This window comes from Dama dama, chromosome 5, assembly GCF_033118175.1.
Source record: "Dama dama isolate Ldn47 chromosome 5, ASM3311817v1, whole genome shotgun sequence".
Classification (NCBI taxonomy): domain Eukaryota; kingdom Metazoa; phylum Chordata; class Mammalia; order Artiodactyla; family Cervidae; genus Dama; species Dama dama.
In genome coordinates, this window is record NC_083685.1 from 100,480,204 (window position 1) to 100,495,706 (window position 15,503).

The following is a 15,503-nucleotide window of genomic DNA, read 5'->3' on the forward strand; positions in this document are numbered from 1 at the left end:
ATTAATGACAAAATTGAACTTTCAGAGATCTTTTTATTCTTGACGTTCGGTTCAATAATTCTATTTGTTGCTCTTTTCTACAAACAACATCTCGGGCACTTACTTGATCGTTTTCATTCAGGATATTGACAAAACCATTAGGAGCAAAAATTCAGGTAAGAACTTAGCCAACTTTTTGGTTAAGTTTCTATTAGTGGTTCAGAATACCTTCAGAGGGACACGGTCTTATGGGCAGACCACTCACCCCTCCTATTCTCAGAGGCACATACACACACCAAGAGAACATTTTCATGGAGCTTTTTCATACTGTCACTGTGGGTTTTCATTTTACTGTTCAGTTCAGTTCAGTGGCTCAGTTGCGTCCGACTCATTTGCGACTCCCATGGACTGCAGCATGCCAGGCTTCTCTGTCCAATACCAGCTCCTGGAGATCGAGTCAGTGATGCCATCCAACCGTCTCATGCTCTGCCATCCCCTTCTCCTCCTGCCTTCAATCTTCCCCAGCATCAGGGTCATTTTACTTTTACTTCAGTTATTTTCAAGGTATGCATCTTTGCCTATTTAGCCCACCATGAAAATGTATTAAAGGGCAATTAGAACAAATAAAAAGAACTTTTTTGTTGCTTGACTTTTAAGATTCCTAAAAGAACCCTTGAATAACAAATTTAAGGGAAACACTGGTCATAGGAACATTAGCTACAAGCTTTACACAAATTTTTATTTCCTAAAATTTAAGAATGTGAGTCATATAAGTTACTCAATCCAGAAAACTAAGTCTATGAGAAGAAATTAAAAACAATAAGACTCTTGAAAGTAAATAAAGGGAATTTTTTAAATAAACACTTTGAAGGCTTTAGCCAAGAAAGTTGTATAAGGGCGTCCCCTACTGTTGGTCGGTGGAACAACTTGACCAGAGGCTGGAGAAGGTGTTGGAGGATACGGTGGTTTGCAGGCTTCCCTCTCCGTAATCTGTCAGCTAATAGATGGTTATAGGGCACCTACCAAGAGTCCAGGAGCGTGTGCTGGGTGCTGGAAGAAATGCGAAAATAAGCCCGTGGATTTGCCTTTAAGGAATGAGCCATCTGTCACTTAGACTCCGCTCTGTTGGCTGCTCTGTCCATGGGATTTCCCAGGCAAGAATACTGGACTGGGTTGCCATGCCCTTTGATCCCGACCCAAGGATCAAACCCAAGGCTCTTGGATTGCAGGCAGATTCTTTCCCCAACCACTGAGCCACCTGGGAAATCCCACTTAGCTCCAGATGGGCCCTGCTCCGACCCGCTGACTGCCCTGCAGAGGACGGGTCAGGTGGGAGAAGGGAGATACGTCTGGCTGGTTTTCAAGTGAGCTTGCCCTTGACTTTCAGTACATCGATGCCCAGCTGCCCCCAGAGTCTCCCTACCTGTACGGCCTCCACCCGAACGCTGAGATCGGCTTCCTGACCCAGACGTCGGAGAAGCTCTTTCGCACGGTGCTGGAGCTGCAGCCCCGGGACAGCCAGGCCGGAGAAGGAGCAGGAGCCACGAGAGAAGAAAAGGTACGTGGAAGGCTTACCCAAGATATTCTGGGGGCCCAGTACTGCCCAGGGCTGCACTTCCGCCACGGGCCTTGATGGGACGTCAGGGCGCGCATCTTCCACGGCCACGACTGGTCCAGCGTTCCTCTTCTAGGGCCCCGCCCGTCAGGTGACCTGGCGGGCCCTCAGGTTACCTAATAGGAGGCACCTGCTTTCCGTGTGTCGGTGTTCTGCTCATCCACCCAAAAAATGTGCAAGTCGTGTCCAACTCTCTCCGACCCCATGGACTGTAGCCCGCCAGGCTCCTCTGTCCAGGGGATTCTCCAGGCAAGAATACTGGAGTGGGTTGCCATTTCCTTCTCCAGGGGCTGTTCCCAGCCCAGGAATCAAACCTGGGTCTCATGCGTTGCAGGCAGATTCTGTACCAACTGGACTGCTAACCCCGAGGCAGGTTTTATTCCTGTTTGTCAACCCAGGTGAAGAAAAGGCAGGGCTGAACAGCTGTGGTCTGGGGACCTTGAAAAGGACCTCAAAAAGTTCCTTGGCAAACTAAGTAATGATGGGTGGGGAGCTGTTCTTAAACACCCCACCCTCACTCTGCCACCTAGATGCTGGTGAACTTGCTCGTGTTTCAGATGAAAATGTGGTCTCTTTGTATGAATGACACTTAGTCCCAGAGCCTCCTAACATACAAGTAAGTGCTACTAAGCGCAGCACTTCCCGAAACTAAAGGAAGATGGAGAATTCCTGGGCAGAAGGGCAGAGGAGGGTGTGGAGTGAGTTTAGGGTGATCAGAGGCAACTTGGGAGCTCTGTTCCTGATGAGGGCTGAGCAGAAGGCAGAAAAGGAGGGAGCTCAAAGTGCAACTTGCCTGTGATGCCTCCCAGGACGAGGCAGCTCAGTTTCCAAAGGTCGCATCTCCTTCACCTGCCTCCCCTCTGCAGTCCTGCCTGGTTTCCCTTAATTAGAGGTTCCCTGATACTTGGAAGATTATGGATTAAGAAACCTGGGGAGCTATCAAACCTTTTGGCTCCAAAGACTGATTTCAGGAAAACAAACTAACTGATGGTAAAGGAGCTGGATGTTTGTTTAAAGGTACAGAGTGATGTCATTAAAGTGACTCAAATTTTAATATGCTTTGGAGTGAGCTGGGGAGCTTCGAATAGATTCTGGGGTCTAGGGTGATGCCCAGGAAGGTGCAGTCTTGCGATGGTAATTCTGGTGGACCTACTTGGAGAAAGCTGCTCTAAAGCCCGTGACTCAGCCTCTCTGATTCTTTGATGCATAGGGTGTAACTTGAGAACTAAAGGAAGATAAGAAAGCTTATGTGGCCCAAAACTCAAACCACCTAGTATCAGAAATGTTCCTACACAATAATGAACAACAAAAATGTTCACCACAATAAAGAGCAGCCTCCACTCACCGAAACTGGAAAAAGCCTGCATGCAAGATCACAAAAAGACCTAGTGCAGCCAAAATATAAATAAATAAAATTAATTAATTAATTTTTAAAAGTTCCTGGCTTTTTTAAAAATGAAAAGACTGGAACTATATAACTAATAGGCTTAGGGTTCTTCGGGCAGCGTTCAAATAAGTTTCTAGTTCTTGTCATTTCCTTATCCCCTTCTTCTAACCACTTCAAGAAACAGTGTGTGTATGTGTGTGTGTGTGCGTGTGTATGTGTGTGTGTGACAGAGAGATGAATGAACTATGATCACTTGCCAAACTAAAGGAACCCATTTGCAACACAGCTATCAGGAAGTGTGCAGATTTTTACTAATACACAGAGTTCTAACCTATGGAAGGAAAAGAAGGAGAGAGAAGAGAGAAAAGGAGAAAAGGACACAAAAGAAATTCACGTGATGATACAAATGGCCAATAAAAATAATAAAATATTCTCAACATCACTTGTAAGTAAATGAAGTTAAGTGAAATATGTTTCACACAATGGTAACATTTCTTGTTTCCATTTGAGGATACCTAGTGGTAAGAGCCTAAAACAGGCACTCTCCTGTCTGTTATACAGATTTACATTGTAAAACAATTTGACAATAGCCACTAAAGTTTTAAATGTTCATATGTGTTTCTCATAATTCTATTTCTAGGATTTCAACCAGTGGAAACACTCAAAAGGGCACAGATTTTATGATAGATATCTTTATTGCAGAGTTGTTTATAGTAGTAGAAATGATAAACAAGCAAACCAAATATCCATCAGTGGAGAAATGACTCAATAAATTATTTTAGCACATGCCAATACAGTGAAATAATATATACTACTGAAAAAAAAAAAACAAGGAAAATCCATATATACTACCAAGGGAATGTGTTCAAGATCTATTCTTAGGTGAATAAAGCAAGCTGAGGGACTTCCCTGGTGTCCAGGGGTTAAAAGTCTGATCTTCCACTGCATGGGGGCAGGGATTGATCCCTAGTAGGGAAACTAACAGCCTACATGCCATGAAGAGCAGTCAAAAGAAAACAGAAACAAAAAAAAAAGCTGACAAAAGCTATGTGTATTATGATTCCATTAGTGATTGATAGAGAAAGAAGTGGAGAAGAAGGGAGAGGAAGGGATAGAGGGAAGAAGTGAGGCAGGAAGGAAGATGTGACAGACATGTAAATATGGAGATGGGTGGGTGAGTGGATGGATGGATGATGGATGATGGGTGGATGATGGATGGGTGGGGGTGAGGGATAGATAGAGTTATATGCATTGAAGAACACCTGCAGAAATTATAAACTGATAATTCACAGTGGGTTTTCTTTCCCTCTTTGAGGGAAGAGGCAAATTTGGGGGAGAATTTTACTTTTAATATCAGATTAAATATTTAGATCACATATGTAGTATTTAGATTTTCATGATAAGCACTTATTATCAGAGGTGTTTGCTTGCAGAAATGAGGTAGACCACACCCCTGGACACCCTCTGCTCTCGTCTGAAGGGTCCTCTTTATGTCTGTGGATCCGCTCCCTCCTCAGGCTGGCTGTCCAGACCCTCCACCACCTGATCAGTGACAGAGAGAACTCTGTGTCCCCACCTTCACTGTGTTTTGAAACAGTTAACTCCAGACTGTCTTTTCCTTTCTTTGTGACTAATGTCCAAATGGCAGCTTGCTGATACAGGGCTGTTTCTTCCAATTCAGCTCCGCAGACAGAGATGTGCTGTAGTTTTAGCAATTTGTCTTCTGGTCCAGCAGCAGCTTCCAGGTGCCGTTAAAATTCCATCCCAGTTTTCGCTATGACAGCACCAGAGACCCATTTGTGACACGGCAATGAGTTTTTAACTTGCTTTTTTCTGACATCAGCTCTTTTCCTAGAGAACACATTGTTTGTTAACAACACAAGGCAAAGTGAATATTAATAGTCGTGTACATATACAGAGTTCTTTCTAGCTTTCAGATGCCACCACATTCATCAGACTTCTTTTGGTTTTGATCTCTTCACCAGCCCGAGGAGCTGGTGGGGGAGAAAGACACTCTGGAAATTTTTATAGATGGGGAAATGGAGGCCTAAATGACTTGCTTAAATTCACACGGTAGTACACAACGGCACGGTGTTAACTCAGTCAGGGTTCTTTGGTTGTGAAGAACAGAGACCAATTTGGCTGAAACAGGCAAGAAATAGCTCATTGTATTGAAGGAATACACCAAAGAAAGGACAGAAACCACAGTGACTCTGGGTCCCTGGGAGGAGGAAGGGTGGACCATCCTTTCAGAGCGCTTCCCTTCGCTTTCTGCACCTGAATCCTGGCTTGAGCTTCAATTCTCATGCTCCTGGAAAATATCATCTGATTGGCCCACTTGAGTCATGGGAGGGCTGGGAATGGACTGTGCACCCAAACAGCGAGGAAAAGGTAATTTCGCAGAAGGAGACATGGCCCTGTTACTAGAAAAGGGGGATGAGATGGAGCCAGAACGGCGTCCACCACACACGTCCACCCGCTCGCCCGACTCCGGGCTGGCACTGCTCCCTGGCCCCTTCTCTCTACCCTCCAGCCCCCTCCCTGCCCCTGCCAGCCACACGGTCTATTAAACCTGCACTGTCTCATTTTTCTTTGTCTGCTGACAGAGCTCCTAGGCCTACTTCTAAATGGCAGACTCGGCCTCCCAGTGTGTTTGTGAGTCGCTCCGTCGTGTCTGACTCTTTTGTGACCCCGTGGACTGTAGCCCACCAGGCTCCTCTGTCCGTGGGATGCTCCAGGCAAGAACACTGGAGTGGGCTGCCATGCCCTCCTCCAGGGAGAAGTTGGAGCCTTGTCCTAACCACGTGTTTCCCGTCCTGGGGCAGGTCAAGGCGGTCCTGGAGGAAATACTGGAGCGGGTGACAGATGAGTTTAACCTCCCAGAGCTGATGGCCAGGGCGGAGGAGCGCACCCCCTACGTGGCCGTGACGCTCCAGGAGTGCGAGCGGATGAACGTGCTCACCAGACAGATGCAGCGCTCCTTGCGGGAGCTGGACCTTGGACTAAAGGTGGGTGAGGCCAGGCTGGGGACAGGGCGCCGGGGAGCAGCAGCCTCACCACCCAGGAAGGTGCCCTTCCTAGAAACGGAGTGTGGCTGGGCCACAGGGGTGGGTGAGACAGGCTCCGGAGCCAGAATCTGGGCAGGTGGACTGAGCTGTGAGGGGCAAGCTGCCCGAGCCCACGCGCTCTGAGCTCCAGGCAGGAGAGAAGTCGACACCCAGTGCCTTCTGCTGACGTGGGTGGCGTGGCTTTCGCAGGAGGTAGAAGTGTGTGTGCTGCTGCATCGATGCACGGGGTCTAGACATCCCGGACCACCTCCCCGCTCTGCTGCGTCCTCAGCGTGTGGCCTCAGAGTGACTTAAAGCCCCACTGCATCCCAGTTCCTTTACCTGTAAACCAGGGCGAGTGGGCCTGCCTCGGGGGCCTTTGGGATTCAATACATCTATTTGCATGGGTTTGCCCGTGGCTCAGTGGTAAGGAATCTACTTGCCAATGCAGGAGACACAGGTTCCATCCCTAGGTAGGCAGATCCCCTGGAGGAGGGCATGGCAACCCACTCCAGTATTCTTGCCTGGAGAATCCCCATGGACAGAGGGGCCTGGCGGGCTACAGTCCATGGGGTTGGTTGCAAAGAGTCAGACACAACGGAGTGACTAAATGATAACAACATAGAATGTTGTAGAATAATGCCTACGTGTGGCCAGCACCCGGAAGTGTAAGTACAGACAAATGAGTTCCATTCTGAGAGCGCATTTATAAGTCCACTTGGCTCATAAAACCAACAAAGTTAGCCTAGGTACCCAACTAACACAAATGGCTATATAGCACTGTGCTGTAATAGGTTTATAATACTTTTCACACCAATAATACATAAAAACAAACACAAAAAATAAAGCATTTTTAATCTTACATCACAGTACCTTGAAAAGTACAGTTGTCCAGCACAACAGCCGGCACACAGGGCTGGCATCAAGTGAACAGGCAGGATAAGTTACTGACGGAGGAGGGAGAGGAGGAAGGAGATGGTGGAGCTGAGGGTCATCAGCAATAGGCGACGGAGGGCAAGCTGTGATGTCACGCGTGCTTGACGTGGATGGATGCCTGACACTGGCATCTATGAAAGTTCACAACTTGAAGGTTCACATGTAGGGGACTTCCTGTATTATTACTGCCCCATCGGGGGAAGTCCTTCATTGGAAGAACTGATGCTGAAGCTGAAGCTCCAATACTTTGGCCACTTGATGTGAAGAGCCGACTCACAGGAAAAGACCCTGATGCTGGGAAAAACTGAGGGCAGGAGAAGAAGGGGGCAACAGGATGAGATGCTTGAATGGCATTGCCAACTCGATGGACATGAGTTTGAGCAGACTCTGGGAGATAGTGAAGAAAAGGGAAACTTGGCTTGCTGCAGCCCACAGGGTCGCAAGGAGTCAGACCTGACTGAGCAACTGAACAACAACAATGATCAGAGGAAAGGAAATAATCTTAATCTTTTGCAACCTCACGGTTATGTGAAACATGCAAGATGCTACACAGGCTCTGATAGTTCTCACGAGCAACGAGAGTCCGTTATTTATACCACCAGTTATTAAATACATCTACTTCATTCACCATCAGAAAATTCCATCAAGTGCCCAGCACAAAGCCTAACGTTTGAAAAGCCCTGTTAAAACCATTCACCTGGACAACCGGCCCGTGGGAGGGCCTGCTGCCCTTTAGGAGCTGAGGAAGGCAGCTACTGTCAGCTTACAATGGCAAACTTATTAAAAGAGTTGTATCTCCAGGCAGAGGGAAAGGATGAACCCAGTTTCCTAGCTGGAGGTGGAAGCTCAGTCCAGCCCTGGACATCCAGGGCTGTGATACGCCACCACCCTTGAATTTGGCTCTTGGAGTTATATGACCACCATCAGGTGTGCAGAGGACACACAGCTGTGAGCGTCTTCACGTGTAGTCACATAGAAACTGTGAAGTAGGCTGAGAAACCTGAGTTTTTTTTTTTTAATCTGTTAATTTGCCTTCTGCCCCAATATGGATAGAAGGAAATAAAGAGAAAAGAGGGATGGGAAGAGATGCTGAAGATTGTTGCTGCTCCATAATGTTTTAAAATTACACACCAGCTTGCATCCTGTATCAAAGGAAATACAGAATTTCACAGAACAACCTCAGATGTAAATAAGGACCTTGGCTGTCATTTTATGTGGCTCGGTTCCTGAGATACGCAGGTCGATATTAGTAATTATCTTGAGTTGGTGTGTTGCAATCTTAGTTTATTGAATCCATGCAGTTTGGCGCAGTCTGTTTACCCATCCAGCTTCCAATTCACTTGCTCATTTTTCTTCCAAGAGCTTTTGCTGGGGTTTGGTGTCATGAATTTCAGCGCATGCCTGCATGAGGATGAAGGGGGTGGAGAGGGAGTTGCTCTTTTCTTCCAGTCTAGCTTGAGAGGGCTGGTGGACAGGCAGCCTTGGCTCTCACTTCAGCCTGGAGGAGGCAGTGGAGACCGATGGGAGCCTTCCTTTCCAGGTGGAGAGTCTGGTGGGAGAAGAAACACAGAAAATGATCACAGTACCAGGCATGACTGATTGCAAGGAGGTGGGAGGAAAAGGGAAAAGACAAGTGTGTGGGAGGAGAAGCGGCATCCAGGGGGGCTTTGGAGGAAGGGTAGAATTATGACAGCTGATGATAAGAAGAATCTGCTGAGTAGCCCTAAGCCTGTTCTAAGGGTTAACTTGCTTTGGCTGGAGCAGAGAGTCCACTCAGATGAGTAAGAGTGATATGATAAACTTCAAAAGGAAGAAAAGAGCAACTCCTTTGCTACCCAAAAGGTACTAGCTGAACTGAGAGGCACAGCACTCAAACCCCCGAGGACTGTGGGAACCCACAGCACACAGCACGCAGAAGTAACCCTCTGTGCGAGGTCTGCCATCCACAGCCATGTTCCCATAGAGAGGAATACAGGAAGGAGACAGACATCTGGCTCTCAGCCTTTCACAATGAAGAGCCAGGTCCTGTGAGTATACCAGAGCTGATTGGCCAAAAGTACCGACTCATATTAACCAAACGTACAAGAGCCTGATGTACAAAACTGTCAACTGTCACTTTATTCCTTTACAATCAACTAGGTTATAACTTTCAAAGGATCTACTGGTGGCAGCTTGCCCAGAAAATCTCTGCCTGTGTAAGAAAACTACAGGAGAAGCTACATTCTTACGCACTGTCCAGGATGGTGGGCTTCCCTGGTGGTTTAGATGGTAAAGAATCCGCTCGCCAACACGGGAGACCCAGGTTCGGTTCCTGGGCTGGGAAGATCCCCTGGAGATGGGAATGGCAACCCACTCCAGTATTCCTGCCTGGAGAATCCCCATGGGCAGAGGAGTTGGGCAGGCTACAGTCCACAGGGTCACAAAGAATCTGACATCATTGAGCAACTGAGCATACACATCCAGGATGGTAGCCACGAATGACAGGTTAGCGCTTGAAATGTGCTCAGTCCATACCAAGATGTGCTACAAGTGTCAGTTAAATGCCAGATTTCAGAGATATGGGGCAAAAAAGGGAAAAATACCCTATTAATAATTTTTATATTGGTTGCATATTAGAATATTTGACATTTTAAATATATCACATTAAGTAACATATCATGAAAATTAAATTCACCTCTTTTAAATTTTTTTAAGTGGCTACCAGAAAATGTAAAATTACACACATGTAATATTTTGAATTTTTTTATATTTATTTTTTACTTATTTGGCTGCATCCAGTCTTAGTTGCAGCACACAGGACCTTTGTTGCCTTATGCAGGCTTAGTGGCTCCAAGGCATGTGGGATCTTAGTTCCCCAAGCAGGGATCGAAACTGCATCCCCTGCTTTGCCAGGCAGATTCTAAACCACCGGACCATGAGGGAAGTCCCAATTTTGTGAATTTTAAATGTAAAATTACCCATTCACAACTTGTGTTACATTTCATTTGGGTCATGCTCTCTTACATGGTGTCCTGGCCAGGCCAGTGTCTGGGACCAGGAGCTGTTTTTTATTATTCAGATGTTTGATGGCATCAAACATTTCCCCCCTCACCCTGCCACTATGCTTCAATGGCTAATGCCCCTCCTGACTGACAGATTCTGTTTTTCTAAACATGTGAAAGATGTTCAGGCTTAAAGCCCAGCTCGACGATTTGAGGGACTGCTCTGGCACTTTACTTTCGTCCATTGTATGTTGACTTAATAGTTCAGCTCTTGCTCTGGCCATTTAGTGACTGATGTCACCACCACGCAGGCAACTGCCCTGGCCCACGTGCCTGCTGGAGTACATGGATGGACCAGCTGCTGTCACTCACAGTCTGGGCACCAGACTGGCCGGGGTGGAACCCACATAATTCCCTGGCTTCCCTGCCCATCTCATCACCCCCTGCATCTCGTATGAATGACAGCTGGTTGCAAAGACCATCTTTGTAGGGAAGGAAGGGAGGACCGAGGCTGACCTTCAGGTCAGGGGGCAGCCTGTAGCCCCTGGAGAAGGGCATGTGTGGGCATTGCTGATGCCGTGGTGTGGACACTGGCCACATGCATGTGAGCCCAGAGCACCGGCCACTTCCCACCCCCGAGAAGGGACCGTTTCTGGCCGTCCAGAGTCCTTCAGTTTGGACTGGAGTCTGTGAATCTGCACTCTTCACAAGCTTCCTCACTTAAAGTGATGAAGGCTTAGAGGGAAAATCATATTTTTATTTTTGTTGGTGCTCAGTCATGTCCAACTCTTTGTGACCCCATGGACTGCAGCATGCCAGGCTTCCCTGTCCTTCTCCATCTCCTGGGGTTTGCTCGAATTCATGTCCATTGAGTCGATGATGCCATGCAACCATCTCATCCTCTGTTGCCCCCTTCTTCTCCTGATGTCAAAGAAAGACTGAAAACATTTATTTATAGGGACGAGAAAAAGTGCTTAAGGCCACATCCAGGTAGCCCTCGTGCCCGTGATAAAGTTCCCCCCAGTCTTCAGTCCTCCCATTTCCCTGCAGTGTGGACATGGGACAGACCAATCACAGGACCCGCAGTGTGGCGTCTTTTTAAGGATTTAGTGTTTTCTCTGTACGTTTTCTTTCTATTGACTCTTGACCTGTGAGCAAATAATAAGCAAAATAATAAGCATTTAATCTGTCTGTGTTCCAAGCGACCGAGGCAGGAGTTTGAGGATGTCGGGGTGAGCAGACGGAAGCAGGTTTCTCTATGTGGGTAGCTGGAATCTTCACGAAAGGCTTCCTTACCCACCATTTGGCCCCAGAGACTTCCTCTGTGCACCCCCAACCCCCACCCTGCAACCCCAGCCTGTACTGATCTGGCTGTGCCTGAGGAGACTAATCTTCTGTGCACACTTTTCAGGAAATGCTGTCCCAGTTTGTAGGTTTATTCCTCTTCTTCTAAGAAAGAGATTTAAGTTACGCTGCGCTAATTTAGTGTAGGGCTCTCTCTGGGTTCTTCTCTTCTCTCCTCTGAAAATGAGCTGTTTCTACTTCTACTCGAGGTCGTGGGCAGATCTGAGTTCAGAACCCTAATCACCAGATGAATGGCTTCTTCTTTTCCTAAGTTGTTCCTGGTTTCGCTCTCAAATGAGCAGAACCTAAGAGATGACACCTTCCTTAAGGTTCCATCACTCTCACATTCAATTAGTAAATGCGAGCTCGCTGTCAGAATAACTTATAAGCAGATGTGAGAAATTTTCAAGAAAGCCAAGTTACACATTTTGTGCTTCCCTGCTGTCAAAACAACTTTAGATTTCTGAAGAGTGTTAACAATTAAGTGTTGCGTACACATTTTTTATTATCTGACTTTATTTTTTAGGGCAGTTTTAAGTTCACAGCAAAATTGAACAGAAGGTACAGAGAGTTCCCATTTACTTCTCCCCCCGCCCGACTCCCCACCATGCACAGCCTCCCCACCATCAACATCGCCACCAGAGCGGTCTGTTAGTTACAGCTAAATCAACACTTCCATCACAATCCTCAAAGTCACCTATGGTTTACCTTAGGATTCCCTCTTGGTGTTGAACATTCTATGGATTTGGACAAATGGACAATGACATGGGGGCTTCCCATGGTAAATGGTGGCTCAGTGGTAAATCCACCCACCGATGCAGGAGACACAGGAGATGTAGGTTCAATCCCTGTGTCGGGAAGATCTCCTGAAGAAGGAAATGGCAACCCACTCCAGTATTCTTGCCTGGGAAATCCCATGGACAAGGAGCCTGGTGGGCTACAGTCCCTGGGGTCGCAAAGAGTGGGACACGACTTATTGACTAAACAACATGATGACATGGCCCACCGTTACAGGGTCTTACAGAAGAGTCTCACTGCCCTAATATTGCATTTACTTTACTCTTAAGCACAGGACTTCTTCTTGCAACACATATCAGAGAAATGGAGGTTTACAGGGCCTCCGTTTTCAGAAGGGGCACATCTCTGTGTGAGACGAGGTCACACAGGGTTAAGGGGTGTGACTGGCTAGAGGAGATAACCAGGCAACAAAGGACTCCTCTGTACCAGCAAGTGACAGTGGCTGGCAGAGTCCAGGGCTCCATCTGAGTTCATCTCTGCCAGTCTCTCTGCCACAGCCCTCAGAGACGTGCCAAAGGACTAGGACATTTTCATCCTAGTTTTTCCAGTAGTGCTGGCCTAGTTCTGTTAGGTCATGTTGTAGGATGAATCCAGGGTGGGAGCCCTTACCTTCCCATTGACTCAAGACAGCATTCACAAGTACAACATACTTCCACAGATGCACCCAGACTCAAGAGAACTCGCAACACTGTGGTGGAGAAGCAAATGTATTTGGTGTATTATTTATAAAAGCACTTTATGTGAGTGTACGGGCCATTGAAAACTTAAAATTTTTATTTTAAAAGGAAAATTAAATACATCCTGTATCTTTTTTTCAGTCTATTGGACTTTATTTTTTTTGTAATGAATCCTGGTTTGTCTATGTATCTTTTTATGCACAGTTTAATAAGCATGTACTCTTATATGTCCATAAACAGGTTTTATTAAAACTGCACCATACAGGATTTTTAACACAACTCTGACAAAAACATACACAGTGCAGCTTAATTAGCAAACAGAAAACTAGGCCTTTCTGTTTAGAACAGTGCTGTCCAATAGAACTCTCTGTGATGATGGGAAGATTCCATGTCTGTGCTAATAAGGGCACATGTGACTGCTGAGGACATGAACTGCCAGGAAGGAACGGATATTTAATTTTATAGTTCTAAGTCATGCATGCATGCTCAGTCACTAAGTCGCGTCCAACTCTTTGTGACCCCATGGACTGTAGCCACCAGGCTCCTCTGTCCCTGGGATTTCCCAGGCAGGAATACTGGATGGGTTGCCATTTCCTCCTCCAGGGGATCTTCTTGACCCAGGGATCAAACCCCCATCTCCTACGTGGGCAGGAGGATTCTTTACCACTGAGTCTCCTGGGAAGCCTCAATTTTAAGTCACTTGTGCTTAAATAGCTTCATAATACTGATGGTCATCATATCAGACATGGCGGACCTTGTTGGGTACCATATTTCCTGTGAAGAAACCACTGAAGTAGAGATGACGCCTTCAAGAAACTGTCGATCCTTGGCATAACTAAGGTTACAAAGTTTAAAGATGGTTTTCAATGTCAATGTTCCTTCACAAATTTTCATCCAGCAATTGCAAGAGGGTCCCTAAAAGTTGGCTATGTCTCTAATAGCTTGGTTTCTGAAGGAAATTCTTGATTTGGGGGGATATAGATCCTCCTGGCTTTGGCTTCTTGCATTTACTGAAGAAAGGTGCCCTTCATGGAAGGCGCTCACTGGGACACCCAGGTAGACCCCGGGGGTTGGGGGGAGGCGGTGCAGAGTGCATCACCTGCAAGCTGATTACATACACATTGCCCCCTCCCCTCTGGCTGTTTGTCTTCAGGGAGAGCTGGCCATGACCAGCGACATGGAGAGCTTACAGAACGCCCTGTACCTGGACACAATGCCAGAGTCCTGGGCCAGCAGAGGCTGCTGCAGAGGCTGGAGGAGAACAGAGGAGCCCAAACTTGAGGGTCGGGTGGAATCAGTATGGGCTTCCCTGGTGGTTCAGCGCTAAAGAATCTGCCTGCCAATGCAGGAGACACAGGTTTGATCTGGGTCTGGAAGACCCCCTGGAGAAGGAAATGGCAACCCACTCCAGTATTCTTGACTGGAAAATTCCATGGACAGAGGAGCCTGGCAGTTTGCAGTCCATGGGGTCACAAAGAGTCAAACTCAAGTGAGCAACTGAGTGCGGAATCAGTGTGGAACCCACAGGGGGTTTTAGGTCCAGAGTGAAACTAAACTACTGTCGGTGGATAGGTGTAGACCCCAATATCACTGGAGCAGGGAAAGTTTTAAAGGACCAGCCTCTATGAGACAAACCTACAAATCAAGTGCTAGACAGGGACCATCATTGGGTTGCCCACCTCTGCAGTCATCTCCTGCCTTCCCCAACATCCCCAAGGCCAGCTGTTTCCAGGGACCTGCCACCCTTCACTTTTTCCCCTCTGGCTGTTTGTCTTCAGGGAGAGCTGACCATGACCATTGACATGGAGAGCTTACAGAATGCCTTGTACCTGGACACGGTGCCAGAGTCCTGGGCCAGACGAGCCTACCCCTCCACGGCAGGCCTGGCAGCCTGGTTTATTGACCTGCTTAACCGGATCAAGGAGCTGGAGGCCTGGACGGGCGACTTTGCCATGCCCTCGACTGTATGGCTGACGGGCTTCTTCAACCCCCAGTCCTTCCTGACGGCCATCATGCAGTCCACGGCCCGCCGGAACGAGTGGCCCCTGGACCAGATGACCCTGCAGTGTGATGTGACGAAGAAGAACAGGGAGGAGTTCAGGAGTCCCCCGAGGGAAGGGGCCTATGTGCATGGCCTCTTCATGGAAGGCGCTCGCTGGGACACCCAGGTAGACCATGGGTTGGGGTGGAGGGGCAAAGGGCATCAGCTGTAGGCTGATTACACACACATTGCCCCCTCCTGTAAAGTCCAATTGCTAAAAGGGGCGCCCTGGAGACTTCTGCCCTGGATAACCTCTCCTTGAGGCTGTCAGATCATTTCCCTGCAGCCACAGTTTGAAAGCATCAATGCTTGGGCACTCAGTCTTCTTTATGGTCCAACTCTCACATCCATATGTGACTACTGGAGAAACCATAGCTTTGACTGTATGGACCTTTGTTGGCAAAGTAATGTCTGCTTTTTAATGTGCCGTCAAGGTTTATCATAGCTTTTCTTCCAAGGAATAAGCATCTTTTAATTTCATGGCTGCAGTCACCATCCACAGTGATTTTGGAGCCCCCCAAAATAAAGTGTATTGCTGTTTCCATTGTTTCCCCATCTATGTGCCATGAAGTGATGGGAGCGGATGCAATGATCTTAGTTTTTTGAATGTTGACTTTAAGTCAGCTTTTTCACTCTCTTCTTTCACCTTCATCAAGAGACTCTATAGTTCCTCTTTTCTTTCTGCCATTAGGTGTCAT

General features: G+C 47.3%; 1 protein-coding gene across 1 annotated transcript in view; it reads left to right on the forward strand.

Annotated features, from left to right (window-relative positions):
- Positions 1 to 15,503, forward strand: part of DNAH9 (dynein axonemal heavy chain 9) — a 290,174-nt gene that overhangs the window by 272,577 nt on the left and 2,094 nt on the right. Inside the window, exons 66-68 of the mRNA XM_061141084.1 lie at positions 1,367 to 1,537; positions 5,807 to 5,989; positions 14,543 to 14,932. Of these exons, the coding sequence (XP_060997067.1) occupies positions 1,367 to 1,537; positions 5,807 to 5,989; positions 14,543 to 14,932 (744 nt within the window). The remainder of the gene's footprint in view (positions 1 to 1,366; positions 1,538 to 5,806; positions 5,990 to 14,542; positions 14,933 to 15,503) is intronic.